The 14,466-nt window shown below is 44.2% G+C and overlaps 1 protein-coding gene across 10 annotated transcripts in view; it reads right to left on the bottom strand.

Annotated features, from left to right (window-relative positions):
• CDC42BPA (CDC42 binding protein kinase alpha) overlaps window positions 1–3,557 on the bottom strand; it is a 184,279-nt gene extending 180,722 nt beyond the window's left edge. For 6 of the 10 annotated variants that reach the window (XM_032103260.1, XM_032103263.1, XM_032103264.1 and 3 more), the window contains exons 1-2: window positions 3,074–3,556; window positions 2,119–2,561 (exon numbers count right to left, since the gene is read on the bottom strand). In XM_032103260.1, coding sequence (XP_031959151.1) covers window positions 2,119–2,314 — 196 coding nt within the window. In that variant the 5' untranslated portion in view covers window positions 2,315–2,561; window positions 3,074–3,556. Of the gene's footprint in view, window positions 1–2,118; window positions 2,562–3,073 lie in introns of all 10 variants that reach the window. The other 4 variants (XM_032103270.1, XM_032103268.1, XM_032103269.1 and 1 more) reach the window with 2 other exon arrangements.
• Window positions 3,558–14,466: the final 10,909 nt, after the last annotated feature.

Below are 14,466 nucleotides of genomic sequence, written 5' to 3'. Positions count from 1 at the left end.
AGCACATCTCTGACTTTAAAACCACATACAACCTCTTTCTAATCAACCACTTGCATTGTTTCCCCTTCTGGGGACAGAGATATGAGAGGTCATGATTATATCAGAGCACAGGGTACCCTCAGTAACTTCACCAGAGCACTGGAGGGTACCCGACATCTCTAAGAGCCTGATTTTGCCAACTCCCTGATCCCAACAGGAATGCCAGAGACCGCCAGTTTCACTAGAAGGGCTGGCCCTCAGAGCAGGCACTCCTGGGAGTGTTTGCAGGATAAAGACATTCACATCATTCACACAGACACTTCCACCAGCAAGTATTAGCAACCACTGGCTCTTCCATGTCACAAACCCTCCTGAAAAAGCTCCCAGGGCAGAAGCCTGGACAGCAGAACTGGGAGCAGACAGAGGACCATAGCAACTCAGCCCTGGAAATGGGAGCAACTGGTCTTCTCTGATGCTTAAAAGTCCTGCTAAGGCACAGTTGGAGCATGAGAGTGGAAAAATAGCAGGAAAAATAGGCCAGCAAGAAACCTTATTCCAGTCCAGCCTTTCCAAAACAGTGTATTTTTCCATCAGCAGACAGGAAAGCTTATTACAGAAATCTTCAGGTACCGTCAGAGCCTGGCAATGATGCATTTACCCATCAAACAACCACCACTGAAAGCACCAGCACCCAATACATCGGGTCCTAAACACACCGTTGCTCTGATCACCTATATATGGTTAACTTGATTACTATTATTATCATTATTTACAAGGTATCAGCTGGCTAGATCCACTACAGACTACACTAAGTTCCTGCATAGAAAATACCCTTGGAGCCATCATATTTTCCCAATCTTTCACAGCTTCTGTATGCCAGTGACCGTTTTAGACGGAAGATTCTTCAGAAGTACTTTTAATTACTATTTCCTCCTTAGCTAGAATGCATTAATTATAGCCTGTTCCTCCAAATAATAAGAAAATAAAAACCAGTGCAATATGAACACTACAAGAAACTTAATTACTGAGTCAGATGTCCTTTAGATGTCAGTATGACTACAGAGAGGAGCAGGAAAATAAAACACACACATATCAGCTTCAAGTTGTTAGATCAGTTATCAAAACAATGTCTTTCCTCAGCAACTTCATTTTGAAGAGCTGAACCACCTAATTAATCAAACGCCTGTTACGTGTTTCAAAAATATGCTTTTTTTAATAAAGGAGGACAGCTGATGTATTTATTACAAAGCAAATGTGGTAAATGGCTCTGTCTGCAAATAGAGAAGTGCAGCATGACTTTGAAGTTTGAAGGTCAGATACAGTAACCATTCCCATCAAGGCTCTTATGTCAGACTGCATCTTCTGGTTTACATCTGAGTTTAGGAGGAGGAAGAAAAAGAATTAAAAAGAAAAAAATAGAGTCAACCAGTTCTGTGACAACTTAAGAAGAACTGGCACACTATCATTCACCTGCTTTCCTTGAAAAATTTACTAAGACCCTATCTCCCACAAAATGAATAAAGAAAATGAAAAGTGTGCCAGGGGCACACAGGGTTTCATTTGGCTTTTCAACTTTGATTTTCCTGGTGAAAAAAACAATCTACTTAAGTCAGCAACGATTTTATGTTAAAGAAGAGAATGTCATCTTCTCCATCTCCACAGATGTTTCAAATCCTTATCATTTCAGAGAGCTGAAGGATTTTCTTGTTCATCAACATGTTTTATTTTAAAGCAGTATAGATTCAACTGCAGAAGCATATCAGAGGATTGATGTTCTTCCAGGCATCAGAGAATTTATCCCATACCATTCTATATTGCCAGCAACTTTAGGATACAAAACTCAACAGCTGGGCCTGAAGGCAAACAAATATGCTTCAAGTACAAGAGTCTGATCCATGTCAAAAAAGAAAAATAAAAAATATAAAGTATGTTTTACATGCATACCTCAAAGGCAAAAAACCCAATACAGATTTCTTTTTAGCACCACCACCACGTTTAAATACAGTAAAACTGATAACACTTCCCAGTAAAAACACTGAGTTATAAACAATCCCCTCTCACACATAAATAACAGAGACATTATACAAAGCAGACAGGAACATGGACGGATGTACACAAAATAAACACATTCAAACTTACCCCACTCCAGATACTCAAGGATGTTCTTCTCTCTTCTCAGAGGGGAATTATTACATTCATCATAAAGGCAGATGAGTATATCCAGCAAGGTTTCCACACTGAAGCATTGCCCATTAGTCTGCGTTGGCCCATCCAAAATAAACTGCTCCAACTGCTTCAAACGCACTTCTCCAGACATGGTTGTTTCAGTTTGCATTGGGGTTTCTTTTTTAATGATTATTATTACTTTGTCAGAAAAACAACAACAAAAAAAAACTTTTGAGGGTTTTGTCGTTTAAAAAGAAGTCAACAGTATTTTTAACAAGTCTCAAACTGCGGCGGTCCTTAATTGCCAGCCCACCTCGGTGTTCCCAGTTTGGAACTAAACCCTTGGAGTTTCAGACACACACATACAGTGTGGATATCTGTGCATGCATGACTTTTAAGAGAAGAAAACAGTCATCCTAAAAAAAAAATTAATAGGCTGAGTAAGAAGTGGGGGAAAAAAAATATATATGGGCATTCCTGATGCTTTAAGAATAATAATTGCACTCAAATTCAACCGAGACTGCCTGACACCGATTTCACCGTGCGTGCACAGGCACACGCACTTATATATTTAAGAAGGTCTTCTCCTTCATTCCCAATGCAGATCATGCAGCGCGATCCTGCGAGGAGCCCCGCCGCAGCACCACGGGCTAACAGCCCCTCCGGTTCCGCTTCCCAGGACGGACGGGAAGGGAAAAACAGATGTATTTACGTATTTATATAAGCGAAAGGCAGCAGAAATGAGGGCGCACACCGGCGGGGAGGGAGGGAGGGATGAGGGGCCGCGCAGCCCCGCCGCCCCCCGCCGCCTCCCCCGGCCCCGGCAGCGCCTCCGCGGCCACTACGGGGTGGGGCGCAGCCCCCCCTCCTCAGGGCGCAGCCACGTCCTGCCCCGGGCAGCCTTTCCCTTCCTCCTCCTCCTCCTTACCGAGTCTCCTTTTAAGGCTTTTCAGTGATTCAAAAAAACTAAAGTCTTCATCGTCGCCCCCTTCTCCTCCGCTGCGCCAAGGGGCGGCGGGCGGGACGCGCGCCCCGACACACCGGCGAAAGCGCTCCGAGCCCTGTCAAATCCTTCCCATGGCTGCGGCGGCGGCTGCTGCTGCGGAGACGGCGCCCTCCTCCTCCTCCTCCTCCTCCTCCCGGTGCGCGTCCTGGGGCGGAGGGAAAGCGCCGGCGTCCCCGCTCCGGCCGCACGCTGCGGGCCGGGAGGCCCCGACGGCGGCGACGGCGGCGGTGGTGGCTTCAGTCCCGGCGGCGCGATGGTGTCCCGGCTTCGCCCCCCCGGGCAAAGGGCATCCTCGGGCGGTGCGTGTACGGGGTGTGTGTGTGTGTGTGTGCGTGCGCGGGGCGGCGGGGAGGGGTAGCGGCGGCGCCCTCCCTCCCCGGCTCGCTCCCTCCCTCTCTCCGCTTCCGCGCCCTCCTCTCCCCCGCCGCTCCCTCCCTCCTTCCTTCCCTCCCTCCTTCCTTCCCTCCCTCCCTCCTTCCCTCCTGCGGTCACACGCGGCAGCTGCCGCCGCCGAGCGCGCAGCAGCCCAACATGGCGGCCGCGGCGGGGGGGAGCCGCCGCCGAGCGCCGCCGCAGCGCGGGGAGCCGAGCCCGGGGCCGCCGCTACTGATGGGATTGAGGGGAGGAGGGGATGCTGCAGCAGGGAATGCAGGGATACGGGCGGACCCAGAGATACGGGAGGGAGAGAGGGCGGGAGTCGGAGGCCGCAGCGCGGCTGTCCGCAGGCTGCGGCCGCCCGGGCTGGGCTATCCCGGGCGGACCCGCCCGTCCGCCTGGGGATCCCTCCGGGCTTTGCCCCGAGCCGAGGGGAGCAGCCGCTGCCGGTGCCCGGCCCGGTTCCGCTCAGCCGCCTCCCCAGCAATAAGGCCTTTGAATAAAAATCCCAGCCTGGTTAGGAGGGCGGACGGGGGGAGCGGCGCCTGTCTGTCGTTCCGAGGGGATCTGCCGAGCTCCAGGTGCGAGCACGGACTCCGGCTGTCTCACACTTCGGGGGGCTTAAAAACGTGACAGAAAATGCGTCAGCTCGTGGCGGTTCTCTCCTCACTGGCGAAGTGCCTCTCCTCATCGAGGAGCCCACCGTGCCACCACATCACACGCCGGGGAAACAAGCTCCTTTCGCGGGCGTTTCAAACCCATATCCTTTAAGAGAGCTGAAGGATATTCCTGTTGATGAACGTGTTTTGCTTTAAGGCGGTATAGACTCAACTGCAGAAGCACATGAGAGGATTTTGCATTGATCTCTTTGCAGGACCACCTGTGCGGTGGAAAATGCAGCTGCCCACCAGCACATGGTAGCAGCTCTCCTGGCCAAAGGTGTCAGGGATGCGCTGTGGTGCTCAGGGGATGGAATGTCATCTCTAAGTCAACGGGTAACTTCAGCTCGTCCTTCCTCAGAAATCAGATGGAAGGGGAGGAAGGCCATACAGCCCCCAAAGGTCACCAGCTGTAGGTGAAGTTCAGCATTCTCCTGAAGCCTACCAAGTCCTGCATCTTCTGGAGCTCAAGGGAAGGAAGCAGCTCAGGCATCTGCTTCTTCAGTTCAATAACCAACAGATGACCTTCAACTGGGTTTTGCTGTAACAAGCATCTATATAACACTTTTTTTTTTTTTACACTGGCTTTTTTACCAGCTGATCTAAAGCGTCAACAGTCTTACATACCCATTAATTATTATCACATTCACAATGTGATTAAAGTCCCATATGTTTGCTCAGAATCACTCAGCTGTATATAAAGTCACTGGTGCGAAGCTAGAGAGGAACAGTGACTCCCACCCTGTGCATGCAGAATGGCAGAGCAGACTCTTGGCAAAAGAAGGAATGTGCAGAGAATTTAATTCTAAAAGCTTTTTACTCAAAAGCCCTCCAAGAAATGCTAGAAACCACTACAACTGTAAGTGAGCTTGTGATAGGTAGAGGATAGGATTAAACTGAGAGGACGGGAATAAGGAAAGGGTTTCCTCCCCGTGCTGGGATACACCGTTGGTATGACAAGAGCCTTGTGCCAGTATCTGAGGTGCTGCTGGTCCTTGTCTGCTACAGTCACAGCAGTGCCTCTGTGGTAGGAGCCTGCTCCAAAGCTGTGGCACACAGGCAGTTTTACAGTGAGAGTAAGGCATTTCCTGCTGGCTCTCCGCTGAACTTGTGGAAATTGGGTTTGAAGCTGGGGGTGGGGGATGCCTGATGACAGCAATAAAAATAGATTGCTATTGCAGGGGTAGGTGGCCCAGATCAGATAGCACTTCCTATAGGGGTTGGAGACACATCATCCAAGTTCATCCTGAGCATAGATTAACCATTAATGGGGTTGCAGAGGGAAAACGAAGAGGACTAAGAGTTAAAGGGATGTTAGCTCCTTGGACTTTGGCACTGCTTGGTAGGGAAGTGAACTGAAGAACCAATGCCAGAGATATGATGGGTGTGGGTATTTCACTTATTTTCTTAGGTTACTGTGTTTTCCTTAGCCAATTATAAAGTCTTTCTTTGTTTTAATTGCAGATCAAGTGTTTGCAAACAAGGATGGATAGCCAGAAAAGGCAGTCTCTTTCCCTATATTTCTGGTTTTAAAACTGAACCCTCGTTTCTGCTAGCATTGCTTGACAGAAGTTGCACATTCTTTTCAGCTTGAGTGAGGCTACCAGTAAACCCAAGCAAGCTGCAGTTGAGCACAAAACCCAGGAATTATTTGTTCTCTCCTTGTTTAATAGCCTGTTTAGAAATATACAGGCATCCCCAGAACAACTGGTGATACACCCACTGGGCTATAGTCAGCTGTCGTGCCACAGAAGCTGTGAGGAACAGGTAACACCAACAGTGGCTGGTGGCACTTTTATTTGCTGGGAATTATCCAGATGAGTAATTCTCACCGTACACCTATGGGATGGAAAAATATTTTCTCTGCCTTATAAGAAAGACTTTAGTTCAGAATATTTAGAAAACCAACAAAATAATTTAATGTAACATGCAGAAATTCCTTCTCTCTTGTAAATTCTGTCACTAAGACACTGTGTCCTAAAAATACACCCAAGTTGTGCAAACATACCCCAATATCTTTCATAATTATCATGTGTTTGTTTCACCCCGTTCTTGTTTTAATAATATCACAATAATATTTTCATCCTATTGCTTAGCTTTACAAATGTTTACAGTACCTAAAGTATAACTAATGATAATAAGGAATTTGTATCTTACAATAAGTTAGGCAAGCTGATAGCAGTAGAGGGAATAGTGTGGAATCAGGAGGATATGGTTGAAACAATGTAGTTTATATATTAACAACCTGTATGTTGAGTGTTTCAATAGTTATTGTTGGTATAATAGTGTAAACAGCCTTTTCTCTCCAGGGACGGAGGTTTGTTGTTTTTGGTGAAGTATTGTGGATATCTGCTTTTGGTGTGCAAACCATTTCTAAAGTCAAGACAGACCCCACATGCTTCCCTGCTTGTGAGGGGTAGATCTACTACCTGCCTAGGGACAAGTACTCAAGAGGGGCATTTATATGTTGACAAAATTTTGCATCCAGGCTTTTGTGTTCTCTAAAACTTCACTATGTAGACACATGTTGTTTGTACTGATACAGCAGTTCGTCTCCTGAGCAAAATTTTGTAGTTCTCTGCAAAAACAGAGAGCACCCAGTTTAGAGGATGTGTGTATAGACATGGGGTGGTACTATTTGAAAAGGGGTCCTACAGCTGTTGCCTGAACTACAGTAATAACTTAGGTTATTGGAAGAGATTGCAGGTAGCTGCAGATGGAGCCCACAGTGGTTGCACTCTAGGAGAACACTGAAGACCAGTGTGTATGAATCGAGCAACACTTGTTCTATAGTCTGTTCCACTGTAGTTTCACATAAATCTTGCTGCTGAGGCAAACTTAATCCTAGTGAACACAGAGATCTCTTCACTGAAACTGATGGCTATTGCAGAACTTAATTAGTCTCAGTACCTATAATAAGGCATTTAGTAACACACTAATGTTTTTAAAGACTTGTAAATCTACTATTCTTTCCCTCTCTAACTGCCTTGCCAAGACCTATTTCTCCTGTGAGGTCTGCAGACAAGTCCAACTACAAGCACTAAATGGTACCTGGCAAGCTTGATGCTTAATATTTACCTAATCCCAAAACAATGATCATAAATGTGTATGTATATAAAGGCATTGTAAATATGGAATTATCTCTCTCTTCCCTTATGCTTCTTTTATTGGTCTTTGGAGTCTTATTTATAATCTTAACGATTTTCTGTGAATGGCTGAACTGAATAATTTTACCTCAGAGAGAAATTGCATCATGCTGATCTCACTACGCTGGATCTGTACTGGCCTTATCCCCCTGGTTTTAGTCTTCATTTAAAACTAATGAGAATGTGGCCACCACCAGCTTACAGTTTTCTGTGAAGAATGAAGCAGGTTTGACCCTGCAGAAGTGTCCAGGGGTGCTGTGCTCTCAACAGAAACAAGGTAGCCTCTGTGATTGAAGAAGAGGAGAGGTAGTAATGGAATTGCATTTATAGCTGCATGAAATTGCTGTAATTTGAATCCTGCTTTTATGATGCAGACTAGGAACTGACCAAAGTCACGTCTCATTCTGACCTCCAAATAGGACCCTGTATTTGCACTCTGACAATGCTGTTTCATCTCTCAATATGTTGTTTTTTTCCTACAAAAGTGAGGCCAAGTCTGCCAAAGCTCTTAGGGCTGCTGTAAACCTTAATTAATGTCAGTGTAGCAGTCTGAGATTCTTTTTTATTTTCATTTCTTCAGTAACATAAATCTAAGACTGTTATTTTATTTTCCCTCTTGTTTTTGTAGTCTGTAATGTCTGCAACTTTTCAAGCCTTCAGTCCCTCCATGGTCCGGTTCTTTCCTGTGGATTTCTCTATCTGTGTTGATATTTTATTCCTCCATGTCCAGAATCTGTTACCTGTGTTATGCCATCTTGAAAAGCTGAACTTTCCTCAAGATAATTCACTCCCTTAAATGAAGATATTTAATGATGTAGAACTCTTTGTCAGGTCAAGTGGCTTCTTAAATTGAAGAGTTCTGAGGAAGACCACGTATTTACTTGTGAAACTGGATGGATGCAAATTTCTGTCACTGCCACACAAAGTACAGCCAGATAATCCATTGATTCAAAAGCAAAGTGGATGCATTTGCATTATCTGGCTGATGCCTATACAAAGCTAGTGTTGCTCAACTTACAACAGCAATAACTCAGCATGAGAGCTGCTTCTAAACCTACTCTCTTTGCAGTGGTTCATAGTTTCTACTGATCATAATCAAGGCTTTCAATGTCTGTTGCTCTAGAATGAGTACCTCTTCTGCTGGTGAACACTCAGTGCTGTATTATGGACTTTTTTTTTATTAAAAGGGTGTACTTAGGGATTAATTCAGCGAGGATCTCACTGTGAAAGTGATTTCTAAAGAGCTGCTACTGTCATGTAAGTAACACTGATGGAAGGGATGAGGAATGAGGAAACTACTAAGAGATCTTTGATTGGGCAAGGAAACAGGATGAAGTGAGGAAAAATGGGATAGATGAGAGAGAAGGGAACACAATGGCTAATTTGGAAATCATATGGGAAGGAAGAGTGATTTAGAAAGGGAAAGTCAAGGGCAGGGAGTTTGGCAAGAGAGAGGGAGGTAAGCTTGTGAAGAGGGAGGGGGGAAAATACTTACTTGTAAAACCCAGCAAATTCTGTACTTAGATGAAAACAAGCCCAGAAAGGAGCCTAATTTGGATTATGAACCCAGGGTGGATGGAGCTGGATTAACTTTATGTCAGAGAAAAGCTCAGAGTGCCTAGCTCATTACAAAGAGAGTGCAATAGATCACACACTGGTCTCGATTTCCCCAAGGTTGTGGAATTTTCAGATTAGAGGTCTGACCAATTCAGTTGTCATTTTAAAGTACTGTTGTGGTTTATTTGAATTTTAATGAAGGAATATTGATATATTGAAAACAGTGATGCCTCTATTTTATTTATTTTTAACTTAGGAATTGCACAAATAGCATCAAAGGTCTAAAATAAGTATTTCATTGGGAGAATAGATACAGACAATGAGGACAGATGCAATTCAGGCAGAAATCTGTTTTAATCAGAGACAGGACACTTAATGTAAAGAGACACTTTCATCATGATCTGCAGATTGAAATCACAAGATTGTGGCTTTTCAGCAGTTGGCATTTTGAGTTTGCTAAATTTTATTTGGAAGGAGAAGCAGCAAGCCCCACCTCTCCCTTCGTGGATTAAATTTGGAATCAGTCATCACATTTTAAGTAGGTGATGGCAGTGGCACAGGTAACAATGACTAGAAACCAGCACTTTTATTGTTTGGCAGTACTACATTTTGCAGATTGATTCGTTCTGCAGTGAAAACTAATAGAAAAAATGAAATGCCCTGTAAAATTTGTGACTCTTGTGGAGAACATTTGTTGTAAGTAAAAACCTCTTGCCACTCAGCAGGTAACTTCAGGTCACCTCCCAAAGAGAAGAAAATCTTGAAATCGTGGAACCATAGAATGGTTGGGGTGGAAGGGACCTGAAAGATCATCCAGTTCCAACCCCCCTGCCATGGGCAGGGACACCTTCCACCACATTGCTCAAAACCCCATCCAATCTGATCTTGAACACTTCCAGGGATGAGGCATCCACAGCTTTGAACAACCTGTGCCAGTGCCTCACCATTCTCATAGTGAAGAATTTCTTCCTAACATCTAGTCTAACCAGTTTAAAGTGTTATGTAGTGTTCAGTAATAATCCCACTCAAGCCAATGCCAAAAAAAGCCTCCTTGATCTCAGCAAGAGCGTAAGTGAACTCATAATTCCTTCTGGAACAAACAAAATGGTTTGGGCTCAGTTTTATGAAAAATAAGAGTGGTTTATATCTTTGCACGATGTCAACCATTTTTCTTTGTAAACTGTCACTGCACAAATTAAGAGATTTAATTATATGGATAGGTTAGAAGTGTGATTACAAGTGGTTTTTGAGGTAGAGAATGACAAATATTTGTACTAGTTTAATCAAAAAGTGTGAACATAGCACTGGCTCGAATCCTCGTGTGTGGATAGCACTGGGAATAATTGTATTTGTGGGAGGAGGTACTGGCCAGTGGTGCAGCTTCATTTTGTTGATAGTGCTCCTTCAGTGAATGGAACCTCCCTGGGAGAGGTGAGAGCAGATCTGCTGGCAGGAGTGCTCCCTACCTGCATCTGTGCAGGAGGGCAGGGTTAGCAATGCATCACTTTGTCACTGTTTCAAGTAACCCAGCTCACCTCGGCTGAAATAAGCTGGGCCTTGCTTAGACCTCCCTCGGTATCAAAAGGAGGGGCATTCTCCAGCATATGGGCAAAGACAAGCACCAGAGGTTGTGTCATGGACAATAACTCTCCCACTGGGGCATACATACATCAGGAAAAGGACATTTTTCTACAGCTACACTCAGGGGACAAGTTTATGTGACAGTAAATTTTTCTTAAGGCAGGAATGTTGCTATGGATTAATTCAACTCAACCAATCAATCAAACTGAAGACAGGGACTAAAAGTACTAATTAAAAGTAAACATTTCCAATCAGCGTAAGTTTTAGCAACTCGTAACTTGAGAGTAATTTGGCTGATTTTCCTCAGTTTTTGCAAAAGTGACTAAAATAGACCTGGCAGACTTCAGACTCAAGCAGCTTTCCAAGCCAAAGTTATGATGAAGGGATGGAAACAGGGTGCTATAACAGAAGCTAGCTTCAGCCTTAACCACGGAGATGTTGCTGCCTCCCCTTAACATCCCAAACTATGCCAAAACACACTGTAGGTGAATTAAAATCATTAAATGAAATGGAATGTTTCTAAAACTTCAGTCAAGTAATGTCATAGAAACATTAATCATAGTACAGCTGTATCTCAAAGCCTTTTCTTCCCCAGTTAGCTCAGAACACCAGCTGTTTCCATGTGTGGTGCATCAGGAGGAAGCAAGGTCCAGCTACATTCTTCACCTGGAGTCCAGCATTTGCTGCCATCACTTTCTTGGCTTCCTCCTGAAGCGCAGGATTTCATCTTGGAGGCCATGAAGATTGGGTTTCCAATTTTCCAATGGAAATTGGTAATGAAAAAAGATTTTTGAAGATGTTATAAATATTTGTATTTTTACAATGAAGAGCGATAGCCGTAGTTGTGTGTTGTTAAAAAAAGGCAGCGGCAGTTACCAGCTGTTCTTTTGGCTTTTCCAACAAAGTGAACATTTTCTTCCTTGGCTGAATAATGTGGGAAGTGGCAAGTGGATGTATAATTAGCTTCCAGCTGTGGCTAGCACAGCTCTACACAGCAGCAATCCCACAGTCACTAATCTCTCTGCTGTCTCCTACAGGAAGAGAAAGTGAGCTGGGCCGAGGTCTCTGAACCTCATCCTCCCCCTGGTCAGGGACACTGGCAGACTCGGGGTGCAGAGCCACGGGCTATTCAATTTATTGCTCCAGTTTACTTCAAGGCCTTTCTTAAGACTTAATTCCCTCACCCTGCAGTAAAAGTGATAATAATAAAAAGGTCTGTGATTCACAGTCGAAGCACTGTATCTTGCAAACAAGTACCTAAGTGCTCTGCTGAACTGGGGCCAGGGGTGGATTACTGAGAGAGCTGGGCAGTCTTCCCATCTCCAGCCAGTTCACCAAGTAGGTGAACTCAGGCTAATCATGGAGTTTTCTGGGGCTTAGTTTCCTGCCCATGTTTATCATAGGGTATGTATTCTGACTGGTAAAGATAAGGAAATAATGAGGGAACATGAAAAAATTTCAGAACATGGAAGAGTGCAGTAGAGAAAACAGGCTTCTGCATATTGGATATACATTGCAAGTTACATTCTCCTTGACTTTTCTTTAGTTTCTGGGCTCTATTCCGTATTCATGAAAAAACATAAGGCAGCTCTTTAACAGAGAGCCCACTTCCACTTTAAATGGCAAGAGAGTCGTCTGAATCCCACCAGAACCAGTGGAAGAAGATCCAGCACTGCATGCAACCAGCATTCCAGAGCAGCTCAAGCTGTGTTGCCTTCAAGCAGCCTCGTCATCCTGGCAGCACTGGCCTGCTGTCGGATGTGAATCCAGCAGACTTTGTTCAGGCTGTTGCCTTCATGCCATACAGCAGCCTGAGAAATTACCTCAGCCCTCTTTGCAATGCCTTATTAGAAGGGAAATGGAGCAACGTCCCTGTCAGTCTGTGCCTGACCTGCACTGAGAGAGTTTCTTCTGATCAGATACGGAGCTTTTAAGGCTGTTCTGCATTTCTCTGATTCCTACCTGGCAGAAAATGGCTAGAGAAAGGGCTGAAGTGTCACTGTGGAGAGCTTTTTATTGATATGAGAGAGGCCTGGTTACCACTTAATAGTTTGCAAGAACAGACTTTCCTTTTAACACTTTTTCTACTTGGAAATTTATATTGCATTTTGCAAAGTTAGAGCAAAATAGCTTAGTGTATTGAATTGCAAGAGAGCTATCCTGAGTACAAGTGTTTACTGTATCTTTTGGTACAGAGGAAATTAGCATAAAAAAATCTTTATGAAGAATGGATTGTGCCAGAATATTAGTTTTGTAGCATAACAAACAGACAGGAAAATATAAGTATGCTAATCCATCCTGTGCAAGATATGAGCTGAGGTAAGGTACTCTCCATTAACAGCTGCTACCTGATGTTGTAAACACAATTATGGAGATTTTACTACCACATTACAGCAAGGAGTATGAAACCAGAAAACACCAAAACACACTTTTTGTGGAATTTGACCTACAGTTCTGAAGGAGGTTAAGCTCTTTTTTCTTTATAATAAGGGGCCATACTTTGTTTATCCATAGATAAAGCAGCACTGTAGCACAGTTCTGTTTCTGTGACCTCCTCGAAACCTTTTTGCAGGCATTTCCTGATTCCCGAGTTCTGCGGATTTAGAACCGAAAAAGACAGAAGAGCAGTGAGTGTCAGCAATATTTCCTTTTTCTGTTATACACTCACCAGTCAGTCCAGAAGGAATTAGCACAGACCAAAATGACTATATTTGCTTAGGTTCCCTTTCTGCAAGCACAGAATTCCCAAATTCTAATCTCACCCCCAATTTTGACTCACCTTCTGTGCACAGAAGGTGTGAGGTGGCTGGGGCCAACATGCAGACAAAGGATACCCATGGGGAACAAGCCGTTTCCAACTCCCCCTGCATGACTGTGGATTTGAAGGCTAATTTTTTTACCTCTTTTGCGGTAAGTGAAGGGGAAAATCCAGTCAACCAATACAAGAAATGGAAATACAGTCAGTGGGGAGGGGCTGTGGAAAGGGTATTTGTTGAAAGGGGACATATCCCTTGTGAGTAGCTTTCAAGGCCCACCCTCTCATCTTTACTGGGAATGCACAGGAGAGCAAGTGATAGTAGCCCATCACCATGGCTGGTGATTTCCAGCCACGGAAAAGGTCCCCTGAGCTGTTTGCCAGTTGATATGGCAGCCCATCTTTACCTGACCCAAGGCTGCAGGTGAGGAGTTGGTTAAATAAAAACTGGTCCTTGCCATCTCCTCCAGGGTCTGATGTGTGGGAAGATCTTAATCCTGACAGACAGCAAATCCAGGGTTTGCCAGTCCTTAGCTGAAAACAAACTGTTTAGAGAAGACTTAATACAAGGGCAAATACTATGACAGAAAGAGCAAATCCAAAAGATAAGTATGATATTTAAGACATCACTGAGTTGCAGGAAAAACCCACAACACTACAAATGCAGGCAGGGCCCACTAAATGCATTGTTCAGCTAGGATGGAGGCTGGTCCTGGAGCTAATGGAAAAGGATATGATTCATCTCTTACAGAAACAACACTAACGTTTTTCATCAAATGATAAAAAACTTTAATACATGAATTACGTTGAAGTGGACACTCCATCAAGAGCATAAAGTCTGTTGCTTAGAGAGAGAGAATACATAGTGTGTAATTACAATATCACTGAAGACTATAGCTTATGTGTTTAGGTATGTCAGCTGTCCAGCTGCACTTAAGTATCTTTCAGCATATCCATTACATTTGCATACGATATATGTAAATTAATATGTCCTTAACTCATACCTATTTCCGTGTTCATAGATGCAGTATGCATGTATATACATGTAGACATACATAGGTATGATATAAGCACATATTCATTCAGAGCATTTTAATAGAGTTAAAAAACACTGTGCCAAAAATGTACACCATCTGTTTTCAATCAAAATAGCCTATTTCAGAGGAAGGGAGTGTTGTCTTGTGATCAGAGCGGGGGAACTAAAGAGTCGGGACTCACGGATTCCATTCCTGAATCTGCCAG

This window comes from Corvus moneduloides, chromosome 3 (assembly GCF_009650955.1).
Source record: "Corvus moneduloides isolate bCorMon1 chromosome 3, bCorMon1.pri, whole genome shotgun sequence".
In the NCBI taxonomy this organism is placed as follows: Eukaryota; Metazoa; Chordata; class Aves; order Passeriformes; family Corvidae; genus Corvus; species Corvus moneduloides.
Note: the sequence above shows the minus strand (reverse complement) of the source record. Positions and strands in the feature narration are given on the sequence as shown.